Source organism: Pteropus vampyrus, unplaced genomic scaffold (genome assembly GCF_000151845.1).
Source record: "Pteropus vampyrus isolate Shadow unplaced genomic scaffold, Pvam_2.0 Scaffold47, whole genome shotgun sequence".
Classification (NCBI taxonomy): Eukaryota; Metazoa; Chordata; class Mammalia; order Chiroptera; family Pteropodidae; genus Pteropus; species Pteropus vampyrus.
Window position 1 is genome coordinate 3287482 of NW_011888828.1, and position 23459 is coordinate 3310940.

The window sequence follows — 23459 nt, forward strand, 5'->3', positions numbered from 1 at the left end:
GTTTCCGGCCACAGGAAGGAGCTGGGTAGTTATTAAAAAACTGTCACATAAATAGCCACTTACCAGCTCACCTAGGGAACATAATGTTGGACAAGTAGTAAAAAATGCCAATTTTATTTATTTTACTACTTATAAAACTCCCTGAGGAAAGGGGTAAGCTGGTAAATTTTATGAACATTCAACCCTTAATTATCCATACAAACAGATCAGAGAAGAGTCACAGAGAAGTCAAAATGAATAATCAAAAAAACTTTTATAATCAGCCTTGTAACGAATTCAGATACCACCTGGTGCCTGTCCTCTTTCCTCAGATTACACAGGGACCACCAGCCCGAAAAATGGTAGTGCACAGAGGTCAAGACCAAGGTCTGAGCACTTGCTGGGAAACTCACTAGGTGGATAACCTCAAGCAAATTACTTAACCTCAAGCGAGTTCCTTAACCTCTATAATTTTCCATTCCCTCATCTGTAAAATGAGGAAACTGCCTTATGGGTTTGTGGAGAAGATTAAAGGACATAGGGCATTTAAATATTCAGCATAGCACTTAGGTAAATACCTAACAAATGTGTACTTTAGTATTGTTAGACTATAAGGTCTAGATGGAAATCAGCAGGGAGGAAGGAAAGAGAGGATGGTCAAGTATATTGGAAGTGATGTCCAAGTTACTTTAAGGCCAACTGCTCTTCTTCTAAAAACATCTGAGGAACATACATGTTCCCTAACTGCTTTTGTAAAAACCATGGTTTTTAACCAGCTACCTATCTATTCTAGGAAAGCAAGAAGAGAAAGCTGCTTTTCTTTCTACCTGAAAGTGTTTTCCTCCCTATGTTTCTAAAAATCTAGTTACCTGTCATAGTGGCAGGAAACCCTGGTTCAGTGTGATGGAGGCCTCTAGGGCTACCTAGACCAGCAGAAAAGGTGGAACGCATACATTACCTGTGCCCAGTGGTTTTTAAATACCATCATGCATGTTTCTGGGTCCACTCCTTGCAGGCTCACAGCCTGCTGCGGTTTGCTTTCTGTCACAACCGATGACATCATAAACCTTCATAAATCAATGCTTCTAAGTCATATTTAATTTTCACGAAAATTTGGTAAGCAGTTACTAACTTTCAAGTATCACATTAGAAATGTAACTTCTTCACATTTCATTGTCACCTTCTGAAACCTGTAATGACAATAACAAAAAATACATCTCATTATGTTCATATTTAAAAGGACACTATTAAATTTAAATCAAAGCATAGACAGTCTCAAAGTCTAACACAGAACAAAATATATACAAAATGGACCTTTCTACTCAATCTAAAAGCCTCCCTATTTTCTGTCACCTTGCTACTAAAAATATAAAATAATGATGCTATAAAAGCTACATGCATAAATTAAACAATTATTGGGTTTATTCTCTCCACAACCACCAATCATAACCCCTTAGATTGTAATTCTAACTCACTCAAATTTAGTTTCTATAATCAAGCAAGAAACTATGATGCCAATATGTATGGAGTTTAAAAACATCCAGAAACAGAAAAACCGTTAGTTAATAGTGACAGAAATAAATGGCTTGATATAACTTAGGGTAGTTATAAAACAGCACCCAGACTCCTGGGCCCAATATTATTGAATTTTTTTAATCAATGACTGTCATAATGGAACTGAAAACATTCTCGTTTTGTGGCTACAAACAAAGTTACTGTTTGTAGATTTTCTGAAAAATAATAGAATTCCAAGTAACCTTGGAAAATCAGAGATAGAAATAATCCATCAAAAACAAGATAGTGCTTACTAGGTATGAGTCCAAGGTAGCACACTTACTAATGACAAATGAATTTATGTGGCTAAAATATGAAGAAAGTCTGGCTACAACGGACTCCCAGCAGGGAGATGAAAGATACTGAGGTCACAGAGTGTACAGTGAGTATGATGCAGCTGTGTGGGGCTCTCTGGCAAGAGAAGTAAGATAATGGTGTTATCTTGCCAGTTTGATCAACCCATAAAAGGACTGGGTACAGTTCAAAATATTGATTTTTTAGTGTACAGACTGGAGAGAGTTCAGAAAAAAGTAATTACCTTGTAATTATAAGAGCACTGGAAAACAAAATACATGAGAAAATTTCCAGACTTGTAGTGTCAAAGGAAAAACAAAAAACGGCTATTTTCAACTGACTAATATGAAGGGTATTACCAGGAGAACACCGATCATCTGCTTCTCCTGCGAACAATAAATGTAAGGAGGCTGAAGATGACGATTCGGATTAGACTTAAGGATCAAGTTTTTTGTGGGGTGTGAAATTAAACACTGGAAAATAATTAAGGAATATTCAAAACAAGTGCTTCCTTTGGGGGCGTGGTGGGGAGACCAACCACTCCACATTAAAGGATCTCTTTAAAAAGTGGTAGAACATTAGGACAGAAAACTTGCAAGAATTAATAATTCTAAGAAACATTTTTAAGGAGAATGAAAGAGGATTAAAGTATATAAAAAGAGGAAGACCTGTTGGAAGGAGAACTGCATGCCTGAGAGAAACAGCTTGTGTATATCTTCTATATTTTAATATTTAAATTGATGAATTCCCCAGAGTATAATTCCTAATTATACAAAGTTGTTGTTTTCCATAAGACATTGTTCAGTGCCAACCATGGACCTCTGCCACTGAAAGGCACATTTTGTTGGGTCCCTCTGGTGTTATAAAAATTCAGGGTGGCCACCCCACACATGCAGAGTATATAACATTTTAGCATGCAGCTTTAAGTGATAAGAGATGAAACAAGTTCTAACTCAACTTCCTTATTGTTCCAAACATAATACTTCTGTGAACATGTCCAGGTTTTTTATTCAGATGATATAATGATATTAATGAGGAAAATCAGAATGTTTTGGCTTATCCCAGAGATTAAAAAAGTAGAAGACTCCTTGAGATTCCTTCCCCCATGATTCTCACTTTTCTTCAGTGGTATGAGGGGAACATACATCATGCCAATGGCCTCTAGATCAAAATTAGACACATGATCTCTAAGTTCCTTTAAGTTAATTCTTAAAAGGACTTTACATGCAATCCTTTCAGAGAATGAGATTGCATTACAGACAGGACAAATATCTTAGCTAAGGTCATAAACTTACAAGTTAGTTTTAATGGAGATAGAACGTAAGTCTCTTGATTCCTAGTCTAGTGTTCTTTCTAGAAAACGATATTCCTTTGGCCTGGTTAGAATCCCCAGCCCTACTCCCTTAAGGAATCTGGACCTTCTCTGAGAAAATGCATCTCACTTGCTTATCTGATCGTACTTTTAAGGCAGATAACTAAAGAATCTAAAGGGTCATGAATACAGAAACCACAACATCTAGAAACTTCCGTGAGAAAGGAAGAACAAGTCAAACAAGCCAAGAAACACTGGGCCAGAATATTTTATAAATGAAAATGCCACCTAACACACCCAGAGACCAAAGAGCTGGACATTTATTTCTACTCTCTTATTATCACATTAGAGAATTAAAGCACAGGCATGGCCCCAGGGCAAGATAAAGCTGAAAGGAATAGACACCACCGTATTACTGAGAGAGGTACATGGGCACATTTCTTCAAGCACCAAGGTTTTCAAAATATTTCTGCATTTGCCTGTTATCAGGTTTTTGCTTTTTTCTTTTTTTTTGCATTTTTCCATTCCGAGCTTTTTATTTACCTCTCAGATCACAGCTAAAAGTCCCAAGTGAAGAACAGAGAAGAACAAAACCTAAGCAAAAAGCTGTGAGTACGTAAGAGAGGCAGGCCCCGCAGGAATGTGTGATGGTGTCACGAGCACGGCATTACTGAATATTTCTCCTTTCTTGCCCCGTGCCCTCTTCAGCCTAAGGTATCTGAAACTGGGAATGTTTGCCACTCTTGGCACTTATTCAGACTGTTATTCCCATAAATACACACATGTACGTCAACTCAAATTTCATGCCCATAAGAGAGAGAGCTCTATAAACCATTCTTCAAACAAACCACCAACAGCAAAAAATACCCAAAGGACTCTTTTTCCAAAAGTGGTTGCGTGTGGTTTTGTGGTGTGGATGTTGAGTTTTTTTGCCATGGGGGTGAGGGTGGTATAGGAGAGCCATCAGAATACATATACAACAGCCTGAACACATCGGCACAGATTCTATACTGCAAGACAGAAATACTGTATCATTTCCAAAGATGCTATTTACATACCTTAATATTATATATAAAAATATTTCCCATCAGTAAGGAAAAATTCTATTAAATTATTGTTGGAGACAGATAACTGACATAAGAATTATGTATATTTTTATTTGCCCTTTTTAAAAAGTATATATCTTTTATTTGACTATAAAAAAGCATAAGCATTGGCTTCCATATCACAAAATTATAAAATACATAAATTTAAAATATACCATATAGTTATAAAAGCTTAGATTCTAGTCATCTAGATCACACCTCTTTGCAATGTAAAAATTCCTTCAGTCTCATTCCCAAATACACATCTTATCTAATTCCAGACTCTTTTCAAAAACTACAATACTTAGGAAAGCTATAAATGTGTCAAAATCACATTTTCTCCTGTAATATACTTCCTGCATAACTATACTTTAATATATCCCTCTTTCACGATCAAACTGAACTTAAACGATGTAAGTATTTTGGCATTTATTTTATATTATCTCATACCATCCTTTAATTCTTTTATTTGTTTCAATATGATATCCTCTAATAACAAATTATAACGAAAAAATTCCTTAAGAAAAATAAATAGATGGCCACCTTAAAGGGAGACAGAGCCAAAAGAACATTTTTATTAAGGAAAAAGCAATCATATCTGCAGGAACCAGCAGTAGCAAAGCCGAGTCTTTTCACAGTGAGTTACCAAATCAGAAGTAATGTCTTAAACTTGAAAGACATGGCAGGCTCCCTTCCCACCTTTCCTTCTTCTCCCCACCTCATAGTTCTCTGGTTGGTTCGGGGAAATGGTTCGAAAGTTCAGGTGGATTTAAACTGAGGGACAAAGTGTAAAGGCTAAGAGTTTGCAAGCTCAGTTCTCCAAGTGTGGAAGTCAGAAAACTTAGACGTCTCCACTTGGAAACTTCAGCTTTGAACTGGGACTCCGGTTCAAAGTTCTCACCCAGCTGTGAGACCCCCGAGTAAAAAATGGGGCTCTTGGTTGGAACCTCGTTTAAGTGAGTAGTTAGTACTAAATGATTATTTCTCTCCCAGCTCAAAAGTCATTATGTTATGTACTTTATCGCAACTGTTACACTAATTGGGGAGGGGTAGTCAGATAATCATTAAAGAAGGACAATGGCCACTGTGCAAAAATCTTTTTAAGAATTCTAAAATCATTGTAAATGAGATTCTTTTGGTATGGCTTTTTATGATTAAAGCATACGTCACTTAAGGAACCCAAAGCACAGGAATCAATCATCCTAAATATAATTCATGGTTGGTTTGTTTCTTGAGCAACTGCCGGGATAAAACCTCACGTTTCAGAATACACTTTGGAACGCCCTGAATGGGCTGCTACTACACCCATAAAAGGTCTATTACTAGAAAAGTGCTTATCATGTAAAATTGCATCTAAGGGTGAGGACTCTTCAAATATTGGGAACACGTGGAGGAGGGGACCCTTGTGCTCTCAGTTGTAACTAACAGCAGTGGCAGGGAATTCATTTGGGGTCAAACTACCTCAGACAATCTCTACTTAGAGCCCAATAAAATCCTATTAAACCTAAATCCTCCCTGTGCTCTAATCCTCTGGCCCAGTTTCCTTTTCTCTCTTGCTGTCATCTCACATGGCAATGCCAGGCTGTGGAAAATAAAGCAAGCATCTAACAGCGCTGACTCTCCTGGACCTTGTCCCGAGCCTCCCTCAACTTGTCATAGTTTGATTCTAGCTCCCGTCATTGTTCACTGTCCATTATTTCAGTTAGGCAGTATCTTATTTTGTTCTGCCAAGTTATAGGTCACCAGTTAACATACAGAAAAATTCTCAACAAGATCAAGGGTACAAGGAAAATTCTCTCGATACATATATTCCAAATGGTGTCAGACTTGGATAAATGCATACTTCAAAATAGTAGCAAGATTGTGGAAAACTATTAATGCCATGAAATAATACTACCATGTTTCACACCTTAATTTCACTGGAATAGGCTGCCAACTAGGTCATACCTAAGTTCCATGCGACTGAATGATAAACAGAATAGTAAAGGAAAATTTTAATTAATATTCAAAATCATACCTCAAATTTGTTTTGGAACTTAATTTTTAAGCTATTTAAGAAACCAAACCCCTACTGGCAAGGATTTGGAATATAAAAACTATATCTTTTGAAATTATAGCAAGCGTTGAGACATCAGCTCATTAGTGACTAAAAAGTTTCACATACACATGGAGTAATTTGTTGAAATGTAAAAATTGGATCATTCTTGGGGGAAGTCTCCCCAACATCTCCATCTAAGTAGTATGTACCATCTTTTCACATCACTATTTTGTTGAAAGCTATTAAAAGACAAGTTATTAAGATTTCTGCCACAAAACCCTAAAATTTAGCTAAGACAAATGCAGAAACAAGATTATCCAATAACTTCTATGGGGTAGTATTTTAAAGCAGAGATTTGAGGTAGATGCTCTGAATCTAAGAAGAACCCTCTCGTACTAAGAAAGTTCTTCACAAGAATGTATTTAGAAAAATAAAACTTTAAGTTTTATCCAACATGTCTTGGTCATTTTCTCTGGATAAATAGGCACCTTTGGGAAATTACACTATTTCAATCTAATACCTGTCTTTACACCTGTATCAATAGGAATTAGTTTCCTACCAGCAGTCTTTCAAATGCCTTCATGTGAAAATTTTCAGATATGTAACCTGCAATGTAATCAGTATGATGTGATGATTACTCCTTAGAACAACCACAAGAAAAGCCTCCTTTTCAAAAATGTCCTTCATCCGTGCATGGCATAAAACATACTAAGTGCAATGAGTATAGTAAGAATAAAACTTCTCTTTGTATATCCATGAGTCTCATAAATTGTGGGCATATTTTTCTGAAGAGAGATGGCTACAGTTTTTAGCCATTTCTAAAAAGGGTCCATGAATTGTCCCCCTTCAAAAGAGTTTAAAAACCATTTTAAAGATGTATTCATGGCAAAACCGTGAAGAGTCCTAAAACAGAGGTAAATAGCCAGTTTGAATTCTAAAGGTATTACTGAAGAGCTAGCTGTGAATTTCTGTGACTTCAGTGATAACAAAAAGTTCTGTTTCAGCAGCTTCGGGGTCGTTCCAGCCTGTGAGTAATCATGTTATTGAATAATAATCAGTTCCGGCCTCGGTGACTTACAAATTTCATGGCTGGCTAAGCACTTCCACTCCTACCCAAAATGCTGCAAGGTGACTTGTCAGAAGTAAAAAATGATTAGCATTTATTATAATTTAGCAACAGGCTCAGAAGCCAGCAACCTCCTGGTCTCCCAGAACATGGTCCTATATCAATTAAGACAAAGCACCTTTCATCACCAGTCTATAAAGTGGGCTACAAAGAGTTGGATGCCTTTTGTGTACTATAAACATGACGTGAAGAAAGTAAACCACTGATGCTTGAACTAATTGATACATGTATCTTGCTTTCAGGTAGGTGAAATAATAGTAGCCCTTGTGTGTTAACCTAAAAACCTAAGACTATGAAGTTCTAATTTCACATTTATTTTTTATAAACATAAAAATATAAGACTTCCTTACATGTAAATAATACAATCCCTTTAACAAATGGCACTATGATTTAAAAGACAACATTTTCTCATCCACCCATGAGTAAGTTAAGATTTTAGAAGTACATAAACCTAATGGTTTAAAGTAGTTTATTACTCACATATATATTATTGCCATGATCAGTTTATCATCAAAATAAGACATTGCATTGATAAAAATAAAAAGCAAGACCTTCTAAAAGCACCAAAAATATTCAAGAGGAAGAAATATTTAACTTGAAATCTCTCCCTCGACCAGAAACTACATGGGCCCCAGCTGTGTACAATCCAGGTCCAGATTTATACATGTCAAGAGGTGACTTAGGGGAAGTAAAAAATGGGTGTATCTCATGTATCTCAGGTGCAAGCATAAGCTTGTGTCCTACCTACAGAATCAAATTTGATTGGCAAAAGCACTTCTGTGCAATTATCCTGTAAATACACTTTTCCTTTATAAAACGGCACACCGAATGATAGCAAGAGTTGATACTTATTGAGCACTTCTCTGTGCCAGATACTATTTTAAATACATTACTCCATTAACTCATTAAATCTTCTCAACACTCCTGTGAACTATATTCCCCTCTTTCACTGAGGCACACAGAGGTAGAGGAATTGGTCTAGTCAAGGCCACGCAGATATCCTGCATTCTGACCCAAATACATTCTCTTAACCACTAGCACCTCTCCAACTAGAGCAATGTCCTTTGCAGAATTGCTTAGCTAGTAAACACTGAAAAGATTCTAAATATCCATCAGCAATGGTCTGGTTATAAATATGATGACACTTCTATATAATGAAATCCTATGTCACAAATTTTTTTTAAGGATGCAGCTCTGAATATACTGATACAGAAAGGCTGCCAGGATACGTACAGAAAAGCAAATAGAGTATGCCACCACTGTGTAAGAGAAAAAAGGAATGTGTTGCTCTGTGTGCTTGTAAACACGTAGATGGTCCCTGAAGATGCACAGGAACTCTATGGTGCTTGCCTTGGCAGAGGGGTGCTGGTTGGGTGGGGTCAAGAGAGGCCTGGGGACTTGCTTTTCACTGTGTACTCTTCTTCACTTTTTGAATATGGTACCACCTTTATGTACTACTTAGTAAAAACATTTTTTTTAACTTAACAAAAATAAAAGAAAAAATCCTAAACAAAAGGAAAGCACATAAGTCCACCTTAAGTGTGGCAATTACAGTGGACTTGAAGTCTCTCCTTCATTACAGTATGAAAGAAAAGTGCCTGCACAATAATTATAGCCTTATGGCTATGAGTAGGGATAAGAGAGTATGTTAATATGCTATTTGAATCAATTATAATGATCACAAAATGTTTGAAAATATTTAATAGAAAACAACATGTACAATTATATGAGTTAACTTCCAGTGAAATTAATGTAAATGAAAATGATGTCAGGAAAGTGTAAAGAATTTAGAAGAGTGGTAGTCTTATTTTTAAGGACCGCATTTTTAACATTTATTTTAATATTATTGTGCAATAATACTGGATCAAATTTATGATGTTTATCTTCGGTTTATGGGGTTTATAGCTCTAGGAATTTGGAAAGTTAATAACCTGCCAAAATCTTTGTTCAGCTCCTCTGCTCAATTTTTAATTTTTTTAATCTTGCATAGTATGAGTTCTTTATATATTTTAGATATTCACCCCTTATAAGATATATCATTTCCAAATATATATTCAGCTCCTCTGCCCAATTTTTAATTTTTTTTAATCTTGCGTAGTATGAGTTCTTTATATATTTTAGAAATTCACCCCTTATAAGATATATCATTTCCAAATATCTTCTCTCATTCAGTTCGTTGCCTTTTCTTTTTGTTGACGGTTTCCTTCACTGTGCAAAAGTTTTTTAGTTTGATGTAATCCCATTTATTTTGCTTTTGTTGTCCTTGCCTAGAGAGACATTTGCAAAAAGATATTCCTAAAACCAATGTCAAAGAGTTTACTGCCTATGTTTTCTTCTAGTTTTATGGTTTCTGGTCTTACATCTAAGTCTTTAACACATTTTGAGTTTTGCATGTATCTGCCCAGTGTTCCCAACAACGTTTTCTGAAGATACTGTCTTTTCCCCATTGTATCTTCTTGCCTCTTTTGTTGTAGATTAACTGACCATATAAATGTGGGTTTGTTTCTGGTTCTAGATTCTGTTCCATTGATCTATGTGTCTGTTTTTGTGCCGGTACCATGGTGTTTTGATTCTTTTAGCTTTGTCTAGATCAGTGGTTCTTCAAATGTCATTGAGGAACCCTGCAGTTCTCTAGGACCTTTTCCGGGAGTCCCAAGGTTCTCAAAAAATTTTAAGGACCTCTCTAAAAAACAAAATCAAAATAAATTTGTCTCACTATGAAGATTTCTCATATCCAAAAAAGCTTCCAGCATTGCAATTTACTGTAGTTATACTTGAGCAATTTTACCACTATTCACAATAACTTCTTAAATTATTTGGCTTTTTTTAAATAGGATTTTCTTCTGCTTATACAAAGCCTATTCTTTCAAACTAATATTTGTCCTGAAAATCAAAGATCGTTATGCACTTACAAATAAGTTTTTTAAACTTTCTCTTTTAAAAATATTGCTCTCGTTAACAACAGATCTCACTGCTCTGAAGCCATCATTTTGGCATAAGTATGATGCTGTAAAATTCTGAAACAGAACCTGGTAAGAGACTCATTACCCTTGAATGGAGCAGTACTTTACCCCAGCAAAAGATGCATTCTCTCTTCCTTTCCCCCGTTCCTCTCTCTCTCTCTCTACCTCTTGAGCACAGAGATGTACATGTGTGCATGCACACACATGCGAGTCTAGCTCTGTACACAGATGTAAATACTAAACATTACTTCTGCCTTTTCAGAGACTCAACAACAGAAAACCCACATGTAATTTGCAGTTAACAAAGGGTAATGGAGGCTCTAATTTCTGCTTGGGGGTCCAGAATTTAGGCTTACTGCGATGCCTTTCCAAGAAATAAAACTAAAAACTGAAACAAATTAAGCAGTTCCTCTGTCACAGCAATGATGGCTTATTGACTGGATGGCTGCCAGCGCCCCTAAGCAGATCTGCAGAGAGGCTGTCCTCATGGGGAGGAAGGCAGTAATTTATCTATGAGCCTCCAGAAGTAACTGGGTAGATCACGACTCTCCCACATTCTGCTTCAATTCATCTCCACTTGCCTCTAGAGTGACTGGCACAGACTTGAATGGTTTCAGGCTATCTACACTTCTTTAATTAAAACTCTTCTCTACTAAATTAACATGTGTGTATCAATATCTTCTGTACAGAGAGGCAAGAAAGAGAAGGCAAAGCAAGAAAAGAAAAATCAGACAGTGCCTTAAATTAAGTTTTGCTTCCGATAACGTTTGCATTTGGCACTATTTCCCCCTAGAGTTGGCGCTTCAGCTAGCAAACAATGAACAAGAACAGACAAGGGTTCCCACGTTCCCCTCAAAAACATCCTGCACTTTAGAACTAATCGACTTCTAAAATCAAAAGAATTGTAAAGACGGTATGGAAGCAAAATGGGGATTTTTGTCTAGTTCCTTTTTTTGCAAGAATTGTATATAATATTAACATATGTATGCATAATACTTCACTTCCGTTCTATGCCCTGTGGGATTACCAAAAATTGATGATCTGACTCAATACTATTGAAATGGAATTGCAATTTATCTAGAGATTAGGTTCTAATGTCCGTGCTTAAGGCAAGGCATGCAAATACTCAAAATTACTACTGAACACCCCTTAGCAAGGCACTTGTTGGAAATCTGCATACTTCTCATTAAGTTGGAAAAACAGTTGAGTATCCAACAAAGCAGTAGGCATTCAGAGTCAGATTGTACAAAAATAATGTGTTCTTTCAAATGCAAGAATTACTTTCGGCATAGTGAGACACATACACTATGTGAGGCAGGTAGAAACTAGAACCAGCAAGGAAAGAGCAGGTATACACCTACAATTCTCCAAGAATAAACCCCAAGGTATCTGAACATTTTAAATTACTATTCTCTCTTTCTCTTTCTGATTTCTTTTTTGTAGGGGGTCAAGAATGTATACAGTGGATGACGTCACTACACAACACCGGAGATTTGTTCAGAATAATCACCCTGAAGGAGCTTCACAAACATCAACTAATCACACAGCAAATCTTCACTAAGTTCCAAGTAAGTTATATTTTCTGCTTTTACAGAAAACAAATCTAATATAAGTAAACCATCCAAGAGACAACTCCAGTAAAATTAAAGACAGATTTTCCATTAAGTGAACATGCCTTTCTTTCTAATATATTTTAAATTTATATTAAAAAATATAGCATCCAAATACTGTCAATTAGAAATTCAGCAATAACTGTCATACTCTGGAGAAAGATTTCTCAAAAATGAAGAAAAGAACGAGAACCAAACAAACATAAATATTTGGGTTTCAGGTACACCCGACATGGTGACATCAGTGTTCATCTAATAAACTGGTAGCAAAAACAGTCTCAATAACTTTTGGCTCTGCCACCCAAACGGTTCATTTCTTTCTGTGCAAAATCTAAAGAAAATTTGGAACTTTAAATCTGACCTCATTAGTTCTGAGAACTTCCAAAAATATGCTTATTATAATTAAAGTACATTTAAAATATAAGTACCTTAACACCAGAGAACCTTCCACATGTTTACAAATTTTTTATTTAGAGAATAAAATGATTCTCTCCAAAAAGTTGCTACAACCATTTTTACAGTGTGTTCTGAGAATTTAAGCCTAAAAGTAAGAAAAAGGTAAAGGACTGCCGTAATGCTAAAATTAAATATTTTACTTCATATCATAATAACATCTTCTTTAGCCTAACATAATCAGTATTCTATATGTGTTGCCTGTACAAAACTATAATTACTCTTTGATTTGATCAAAATTACTAGTTGACTTGAGCAATTCAGTCTGCCAGCCAGCCTTCAGGGTAATTAGTCAAATCAACAGTATATCGAAATGACTAATATGTTTCTGAATCATGGATTAAACTATCTGCAACATCATGGCAATGCTTAGATTCAGTTCCAAACCTCAGTTCATCTCGTTTAACTCTGTAGACTATTTTCTTCATAATTTAATTTACTCTGTACACAGTCGAGAGTTTTTCCTCTCCTCCAAGAGAAAGTGACAATAAAAGCCGAAGTACAAAATTCAGATACTCTTGTTTAAAAAATAAGAGGAGAAGGAGGAAAGTTGTTTTCTTACTGTGTGAAGTGAGTATAGTCAAGAAGAAAGAAACAAAAATGAATTCTTATCAAAACCCCTTTCAGTGCTTCAAATTCCATTAAAGGCCACAATTCTGTTGATTTGATGCCAAAGGCCTCAAAAATGTTCTTACCCAAGAAAAGTGTGTTTTTTGAAAGAACAAAGAAAGCAATACATTTAAAGGCTGAAAAAAATTTTCTTCCATTTACTTGGGTCAGTGAAACATCCCTCACACAGAGACACAAACACCTTACAGAATAAAAGCTCAGAGGAGCTATACTAGTAGAAGATCAAAGGCTAGTGCCTCTGGGGGAATCAAACAAGTAACTGAGCAGATTCCCCTGTGATTTCTCTCCTAAACTCAGCTTACGTGATTGTGGGGCAGGGGGACCTCAAAGCAGAACACGGTAGCCCAAATCAATGTGATTTAAAAAAATTCTAGTTTGACTCTCTCTTTGGAAGAAGAAAATTTTTCAAAGTTTTTAAACGGAATAATTATACAATAAACATTTTTTAAAGCAAAAATGTTCAAATTATCTACATACTAACTATAACCAAGCATATGAAATTGGCATAGGCCCAGCATAACAGCACACCCAGTATAAATGATGATAGGTATATTCAGAAAATGGATGCATAAGTGTCAAAAGGACCTGGATGCATTGAACAGATGCCCTCAGCTCTAATTCCACCTGCTTGGGCTGAAAAAGAGCACTCTGTCCATCCCTGTCACACGCACAGTTCAAAGAACAAGTTGTCATTAAAAATTGAGGAGAGTAAAATCCAGAAATATAAGATATCCAGTATAATTCAGCAAAAGTTTTCAGCATCCCAGGATCTTTGGTTGTCAGGATCAAAAACGCCTATTAAGTGCCTATCAATATCTTTCTTCTCTAAACTTCTTAGTTTAATTGCACCTCTCTACGGCGACATCATTTCTGCTTTGTGTTGTAGTTATTTCAGAATCAGACTCTGGCCTCCTTGAAAATAGGGATCACATCTTCTGTCATTCATGGGTGAGTCAGCTCCTTGAGAGTAGGGATCACTGAAAGAGTATTTATCCACTGCCCAAGATGTGAAATGTGGAGCATATGAATAAGATCCAGTCCCAGGCCTCGGGGAATATGCAACTCACTTGGAGAAGATGTTTGCCTGGGCAAGCAATAGCAATAGCCACCAGTGGGAAAGGCTGTCATTCCCTGGGCACTTACTCTGTGCCAGGCACCACATTAAACGGTCTGTTCTCACAACCACCCAATGAGGTGGGGACTGGCATACCCATTTTACAGATGAAGAAACTTGAAGCTTAGAGAAGAGTGAATGGTCATGTGGCTAACGAGAAGCAGAGTTCGGGAGAACTGGGAGTACTGGCTGGGTGAGAGGAGGAGTCGGTTTGCTGCCATGATCAAGAGTGAAAGGAATGGCTGCACCGAGGACGGGCTCTTCACTGATAGCAAGCTTGCATAAGACCATGTCTGAGGTGACACAGGGAAGCAACTCAGCTAAGCAAATGAGAAGTGTGCTGACAAGCAATGTTATGTGATTCCCTGCATCCCAGTCCCTCAGGAAATATCTCCATGTGCTGATTTGTTTCATCGTAAGGTCAATAGAACGGGTGGTGGAATTTGTACCTATCACAAATTCAACTTTTAGGAAAATTATGAGTTTGAGACTTGGCAAAATAATGGTTTGAAGAAGCTGTAAGAAGCACTAGTCAATTAGTCACTGCCACCACCACAATGTAGCAAACAGTCTAGAAAACTTGGGGTTTCAGCCACTTTAGATGCTGGTACATTTCCCAGACATTCCACGAGGTTTAGCTATGCAAATGAAGTCCAGCTTGTTAGTAACTCTGACGCATATTAGAAAGGTGAACAAAACTCATAATTCTACCAGTAAGAAAAAAAAACACTGAACATTAGCCATTTAATATATTCTGATTCATCACTGTAGTTCTGAGAGGATAGATTAACATCTATTGAAAGATGCATTACCCAAAATGCTAATTCAAAACACTTGTATGTTTTCCTTTTCACACGGCTATATACTGATCAATAATGTGAGGAGCAGCTCATAAATTCAGTTGTATGTCTATTGTAGTTTTTTATATACAATTTAAATTAGCAGATTAAGAGGTAACTATGTTTTTATGTAATTGTTTATGGAATACAAAACCATGCACTATTTTAAATAAAAATTCAGGTCATTAAGGCTTACATTAAATCCCCGTTATGGATCAGATTCCACAGTTTGGCTCCTGGTTTTATAAAGTTTGTGCAGGCCATGCTCATCTTCGCCATGCAGCACAGGCCCAGACTTTTGCTCAGATAATTATAATGCAAAGCACATCCCTGTGTGAACAATTTAAGGATCTGTGACTTAGCCAGATTTGGAACTTAATACTAGAATAAATCACACCATGAATTAGGTAAATTGTATTTTTTAAAGTGGTTCTATTTTTACAGAGTTATATATAAAGCTTCCTACACACACACACACACACACACACACACACACACACACACACACACACACGAAAACTGGACTCATTAAAAGATTGAATCTTTTACAACTACTCATCTACCTTGAAATCATATTCACCGCATAAAGATTATGGGATGACCTTCTCTCCACCTTCCCCTGAATTTCAAAAGTTAGCGGCACTGTACCGGATGCTGTGACATCCACGCAGTCCCACCAGAATTGATTTATTCTCCCAGCTGCTAGGCATGCTACTAGCTGTCAGCTCTCTCTAGAACTTGCCCTCTGCTGAAGACAGCCACTTCACCCAAGATTACACCCTCCCCTTGAATGCGGCCTAGATCCACATCTGGGCTAAGGGAGGGTGTGACTCCTTTGCCCCAACTCAGGACAGCTCCAGAGGTCACTGTAGCGGCAACCCAGGCCTTTGTTGGGACGTGGTGGCAGTCTGCCATCTCTCCCTGCCCAGTCCTGCTTCCTTCCCTCCCTACACATGCTGAGTCAAAGAGCATAACCCAACCAATTCTTGGACACAAAATCACCTCAGAGTCTGCATCCCAGGACGACCTGCAACAAGCACTGCCACTATCTTTCAACTACAAGAAACTAAACATCTAAGGTTATAAAGACACTTAGAAAATCATATTTTTAAAAAATAAGAATTAAAATGTTATAAGCCTTTATACAGAGAAAGAACATCACCTTTGCAAGGCAAACTAACAGAAACAATAAGCTGCTTCGATAAGCTCAATCAATTATTTTCCAATATTCAGTCTTTTATAGTTCTAAATGATTCCCTAACCAATCTTAAGAATTAACACACAAAAAAATGGCTATTATTCTATGTATTTAATTACGTTACTACTTTAAAAACATTGATCCTTTATACTAAACTGGTAGGTGATTTAGCTAATTTAAAAAAAATAAATACCGTAATCAAAATGGCATGGTATTGGCAGAAAAACAGACATACGAACCAGTGGAACAGAATCAAGAGTCCAGAAGTAAACTTGTATTTATATGGGCAAACAATTTTCAACAAAAAAGCCAAAAACATACAGTGGAGAAAGGAAATCCTCTTCAATAAGTGGTGCTGGGAAAACTAGAAAGCCACCTGCAAAAGAATGAAACTTGACTGTTGTCTATCACCACACACCAAAATTAACTCAAAATGGATTAAGGACCTGAATATAAGACCTGAAACAATAAAATGCATAGAAGAAAACATAGGAACTAAACTCAAGGACCTTGGGCTTAAAGGGGATTTTATGAATTTGATCTCAAAGGCAAGGGAAGTAAAAGCAAAAATAAATGAATGGGACTACATCAAACTAAAAAGCTTCTGCACAGCAAAAGAAACCATCAACAAGATAAAGAGACAATCATCTGAATGGGAAAATATATTTGTGAGCAATGTCTCCAATGAGGGCCTAATATCCAAAATATATAAAGAACTCATAAAACACAATAACGAAAAACAAACGATCCAATCAAAAAATGGGCAGAGGATCTGAACAGACACTTCTCCCTAGAGGACATACAAATGGCCAACAAATATATGGAAAGATGCTCAACATCACTAGCTATTAGGGAAATGCAAATGAAAACCACAATGAGATACCATCTCACACCTGTTAGAATAGCTATAATCAACAGGACAAGTGATAACAAGTGTTGGAGAGAATGCAGAGAAAAAGGAATCCTTATACACTGCTGGTGGGAATGCAAATTGGTATAGCCATATGGAAAACAGTATGGAGGTTTCTCAAAAAACTAAGAATTGATCTACCATATGATCCAGTAATCCCTCTACTGGATATTTACCCCAAAGACTTGAAAACTCATATCTGAAAAGATATTTGCACAACGATGTTCGTAGCAGCATTATTCACGGTGGCCAGGACATGGAAGCAACCGAAGTGCCCTACAATAGATGATTGGCTGAAGAAGCTGTGGTACATATATGCAATGGAATATTACTGAGCCATAAAAGATGAAATACTGCCATTTGCGACACATGATGGACCTCGAGATAATCATGCTAAGCAAAATAAGCCAGACAGAAAAAGTTGAAAACCACATGATATAAACCTAAAAGCAACAAATGAACAGGACAAACAGAGATGCATGGAGATGGACAACAGACTAGTGGTTACCAGAGGGGAGGGGGAAAAGGGGAGGTAAACAGGATAAAGGGGGTCAAATATGTGGTGACAGAAAGAAATCTAACTATGGGAGGTGAACACAGTGAGTGTGTGTGTGTGTGTGTGTGTGTGTGTGTGTGTGTGTGTGTGTGTATGTATATATATATATATATATAAATATATATATATATATATATAAATAAATATATAAATATATGGCTGTACCAATTTGCATTCTTACCAGCAGTGTATAAGGATTCCTTTTTCTCTGCATAAGAGAAAAAGACACACACACACACACACACATATATAAATATTTATATGTGTGTGTGTGTGTGTGTGTGTGTGTGTGTGTGTGTGTCTTACTGTTAAAATGTACAGCTGAAACTTATTGGATTTCATTAACCAATGTCACCATAAAAATGTCACCGTAAAAATAATTTTAAAAATTTAAAAAATAATTAAATACATACATACATACCAACAACCTGGAGAATAAGACAAATTCACACAGCTACTAATTTTTTTCTTTCAAAAATAAACCCTTTCTAAAAATATTTTGAATTGTCTGATTGTAGAAGAGAGACTAAGGGAGGAGACAGAAGGAAGATTTTCCCCTCTTAACGTGTTCATTTCCCTTTAAAAAAGCTATTCTTAAGCTATGTTAAAAGAAGGATGTGTCTTATATTACATTTTGTTTTAAGGGAATGTGTTTCCAGGAAACTAGCTCATCTATTAAATATTACTGTTATTTCTAAAGCAGTTGTCACTTTGGTATAGCACAAAAAATACTGGACCAGGGGTCAGAATTGCAGAGTCCCAATCTTGGTGCTGACACTGACCACAAATATGACTTTAGGAAGATCAAGACAACACTTTGTGCCATCTAGTGCTGAGATCCCACTAGATCAGCAATTAAAGGCATCGGCTGGTCAGGAAGACTCAGGTTCAAGTTCAACTCCCATCACTTCCTAGCCATGTGACCTTAGACAGTACATTAAACTTCTTTAAGCCTAATGCCTCATCGTAAAATAGAGATAATCATAATGGTGCCTACCTCACAGGGCTGCCAGGGAGATTAAATGTGACATAGCAAGTAAGTACTCAGCACAGGGTCTCTCACTGCAAACACTAATAAAAATGAGCTACTAGTATTAGCTGTTTTTCAATCTGTGCCTGTCAGAAACCAAGAGCTTTGGGGAAAAGCAGTGTTTCGGGCATTAAAAAATAATGAATATTAAAACTAATGAAGTGGTCCCCAACCTTTTTGGCACCAAGACTGGGGCTCCTATGAGCATCTAATGCCTAATGATTGGAGGTGGAGCTGAGGCAGTGATGCTAGCGCTGGGGAGTGGCTGCAAATGCAGATGAAGCTTCTCACGCTCGCCAGTACTGGCCTAAGGCCTGGGGTTGGGGATCCCTGTTCCAAGACGTCCATTCATTGCTTTTATCAGATTTATATTCTAGATTGTGGTAGATCTTGTTGGAAGGAAAAAGTGCCTAAGAAATTTCCAAGAATTTGAACTCTTAGAGCTTTAGCCTCAGATTTCTGAGAGTCTGTGGCCTGCCCCAAAGGGCAGCTTTTCTCTTAGAACCACCATTTACACACTAGAGAAATGTATCCTGCTTCAGAGAGACCTTCTTTCTGAAAATCTCCAGCATTGCATCTGCAGGTACTTCTGCCACATGTCACACAATGTAGAATGCAATTGAGGGCCTGCATACTTTAAGACAACTCTTCAGGGACAAGATACAGCCCAAATCAATAGCATCACTGCACAAAAGCAAGTCACAATTTTTTCCTGGTTTCTATGTAGAAATAATCCACTTACTCTAATCAGAATTGCCAGCCTAGACAAAGAATCACCAAGCAGTTTTCAGAATAACCATGGAGTAGTTGGAGCTTCTAGAGCTGAGGAAGTGGGGAACCAAAAATAATGTCTTTGCAATTGTAACCTAAGACTTTGAATTTCTCCCTGACTAATGAAGCCTAGCCACCTGGAGAAACAAAGTTTAGGCTCTCAAATAACAGCAAACAGTTTTTGTTTTTGGGATGAAGACTCTGCAATTACATCTAAGTATTTTCATGGTCCTCTTTGTTAACAAATGTGTATCCCCACTTTCCCGTGGCTTTTCAGATCCATCCATAGTAGGCGTATTCTGCTGTGCTGGGTACCAGATCTCTTCTCATTCCTCAGACTCTCGGCTCACAGGTCTCCACCACAACGAAGTCTTCACAGAAGGACTTGACTCTTTGTCCCACAAGACAATAAACTCCATGAAAGCAAGGTCTACATTTTGTTCACTGCTATACCCCCAATTGCTTTACAAATCCATGTCACATCATAGGTCCTTAAGAAATATTTGTTGAGTGAATTAATGAAGGAATAAATGAATAAATAAGTAAAAGATAAGGAAAGGGGTTTTTTTGCTAAAAATTTAGGCCTGGTTTACCTATCATTTCTATGATATTTGAGCAACCATAACATATTCCCAAAAGATAAATAGGGCACGATCATTTTTTAAAAATGAGCTTCTCATTCAAAAGCATATTAAATAGTATTAAGGCATTCACCTTCCACCAAAGGCAAGAGGCTTTTCAAAGCAGGTATTTTTTTTTTAATTATTTTTATAGGAAAATTATAACTCGTCAAGATAATTCATGTAATCGATTGATAACAGCTTTTGTTCTTTGTTAAGGACAAGGTGATAAAGGTAGGTTACTCTGAAACTAAGAAGGGTAAGAAAACATTTTGCCTTGGCAATTTTAGTCAATCTTATTGGCAATAAGGTGAAATAAGAATTGAACATGTGTTTCCAGCCTTGAAGCTGCTACCCTTTGAATAACTTAATCATCACAATATCAAAAAAATTTGGAATTGCAAAAATTCATTGTGAATCATCCCTTTGTCCAGTGTCTCCACACAATAGTCATCCCACAATAGTGATATACAGAAATATTAAGCCATACCAGCCCTTCTTGAGAAAACAACTGCTCTTAAGAGAAATACAGAAAGAGTGAGGATAGTGAGCACTTCCATGCTCCCGAACCCACAGAGCAAAGCTGCATTAAAGCGATGGCTCCGAGAACCGGTTCCAGGGGCAAGGCTCAGTCCAGCCAGGCCAGCTTCCACAGATGAGCGTCACACCACAGCTTTTCTCCACACCACGGCAGAAGAGAGGCCACTCAGCCAGATATTGCAGCTACCACTGAAACCCATGACCCCTAAGGAAAGCTATTTCCCATCACAAAGCACTAAGCGACCTCATGAGGGGCAGGCTGTATTTCAGACCCCATCCTCACACTCCTTTCGTTTTATCTGAGTTAAACATTGACAACCAGGAAGCTCTAGGTAGAGAAAGAAGGAACTGGATGATGACAAAGCTGGACAGTCTAATGAGGTTAACTGGAATCCTTTTACCTTAGTCCCAAGGCACAGCAAACATGGATTATTTTGCTCTATGGTCATAAATGGTATCTCCAAATTTGTCAGCTATGTCTGGATAGAGGGATGTGGATGAATAATTAAAGTAAATGAGAAACCGTGTTTCCTAATGAAAAACCAGTGAATTTGAAAACAAGAAATCTAATTCTCATTCTGCTCCTAACCAGTTGTATGAACTTGGATAAGTTACTTAAGCTCTATGTGTCTCACTTTATCTTCAAAAACATGGGCTATGTTAAATGGTTTGTCTCCTCCAGTTCCTAAATCCCTATGACCCATTAAATTGTAGAAATGTTTATTAGTCACTTAAAAATTTGAAGTAAAGAATACATCCACTATAGACAAATCAAGTAAACAATTAAATTATTCACACTCATTATAATGGTGACTTAGAATAATATTTAACGACACAGGCAAATACACTATAATATTAAGTAAGAAAAGGATGCAAAATGATATACATGGCATGACCATAATTATAGATAATGTGTATACATGCCCTATGTTGTCATTTGTATAATATTTATAAATAAGACTAGGAGGACAGATAACGTGAATAGCCATTATCTCCAGGTACACTTTATTTTCTTCTTTGATGTTTCCATATTCCGAATTCTCTATTTTAGCATGTAGTCTCCCCTTATCCACAGTTCCCCTTTCCACAGTTTCATTTACCTGCAGTTAACAACAGCCCAAAAATACTAAATGGACAATCCCAGAAATAAACAATTTATAAGTTTTAAATTATGTACCACTCTGAGCAGTGTGATGAAATCTCACATTGTTCCAATCTGTCCACCCAGGATGTGAGTTGTCCCTTTGTCCAGCGCCTCCACACACATGCTGCCTGCCCAATGGTCCCCAGTAGCATCTCAGCTATCAGATCGACTGTTGCTGTAGTGCAGTGCTTGTGTTCAAGTCACCGTTATCTTACTTAATAATGGGCCCAAAACACAAGAGTAGTGATGCTGGCAATTTGGATATGCCAAAGAGAAGCAGAAAAGTACTTTAAGTAAAAAGGTATGTGTGTATGTATAGGAAAAACAGAGTGTATATAGGGTTCAGTACTATCCACAGTTTAAGGCATCCACTTTGGTCTTGGAAAGTATCCCCTTGTGGATAAGGGGGGAACTACTGTAATAACTTTATAATCAACAAAATTTGTAGTATATATACAGAACTGAAGGGTACAGAACAATGAAGACTTAAGCAATTACTAACTTATTCTGCCTATTACATGCATCAAGAATTCCAACAGGGAGACACCACTATGGGCTGGGCGGCTGAGGAGATTCCTGGGGGAATGGAAGGGTTACGAGTAGAATTTAGGTTTACAGAATAGTGCTTAAGAGGACTGATTCTGGAGCTGGATCTCCTAGGTTCAAATCCTAGCCCTGCCACTTACCAACTGTGTGAGTTTAGGCAAGTCACAAACTCTCAGCTTCAGTTTTCTCATCTTTAAAATGGGACTGCTATAAGTTCTTTCCTCATAGAGTTCTTGTCAGGATTAAACAAATCCATATAAGTGTGGGTTTTAGGACAGTGCCTGACACATACTAAGCATTATATATAGATACTAACATAATTACTACAAGGGCATGTTAGACTACATAAGCATACTACACATTAATAGTTTACACTTTTGCTAAATTCCTATTATATGTCAAATACATACACAACTCACACCTATATAATGGAAAGACTATCATTTTGTCTAATTTAAAGATAAGAAATCTAAGGCACAGGGAGGTTAACTGCCCAAGGCAAGTGGCTGAAGCACATTTGCTCCCAAGCTAATCTGACCCCAGAGCCCTTGCTTTTAACCATGGCACCATCTTGCAGGGAAGAGTAGACAGGCTTCCCCTGGGCAGACGATGTACTTTCAAAGAGGGCAGGGACTCGCACCGACAAAGCGCATGGAACTGAACGACGGAATCCAGGCGAGGGAGTTAAGCCCTAGCTCTTTAGGCACCTGGGAGTTGATAAAGATTTCTGAACACAGTAGTTACAGGACAAAAGAGGAATGTAAGGAAGTTAGTCTGGCAGATAAACATGGTATGTGTAGTAATGAGGCAAAAGGAGGCTATGAGAGAGAGAGAGAGAAACATCCCGGACAGAGCAGGGAGGGTGGTGATGAGGGACCAGCCAGATGATAGAACAAAGAGGAAGAGCCAGGCAAATCAAAAAAAAAAAAAAAAAAGCTTTGAAAGGAAAATTAAGAGAACTTAGAAACACTGAAGACTGGGAGAAAATGTGGGGAGAAACAAGTAACATCTCAGAACTCATTAAGGGCAAACAAGAAATGTTTTGATTTATGTAAATTTTAGGAAATGTTTAGTGCAATTACTTATTTGTAAATCATTTTTTAAAAAACCTAACCCATAGTAGCACAAAACAAAGCATCGCCCAGCA

At 37.2% G+C, this 23459-nt stretch overlaps 1 protein-coding gene across 12 annotated transcripts in view; it reads right to left on the reverse strand.

Moving 5' to 3' along the window:
• FAM160A1 (family with sequence similarity 160 member A1) overlaps positions 1–23459 on the reverse strand; it is a 224408-nt gene that overhangs the window by 107073 nt on the left and 93876 nt on the right. For 11 of the 12 annotated variants that reach the window (XM_023530204.1, XM_023530196.1, XM_023530199.1 and 8 more), the window contains one exon: positions 938–1169. In XM_023530204.1, coding sequence (XP_023385972.1) covers positions 938–1042 — 105 coding nt within the window. In that variant the 5' untranslated portion in view covers positions 1043–1169. Of the gene's footprint in view, positions 1–937; positions 1170–15193; positions 15323–23459 lie in introns of those variants that run through there. The other variant, XM_023530202.1, reaches the window with a different exon arrangement.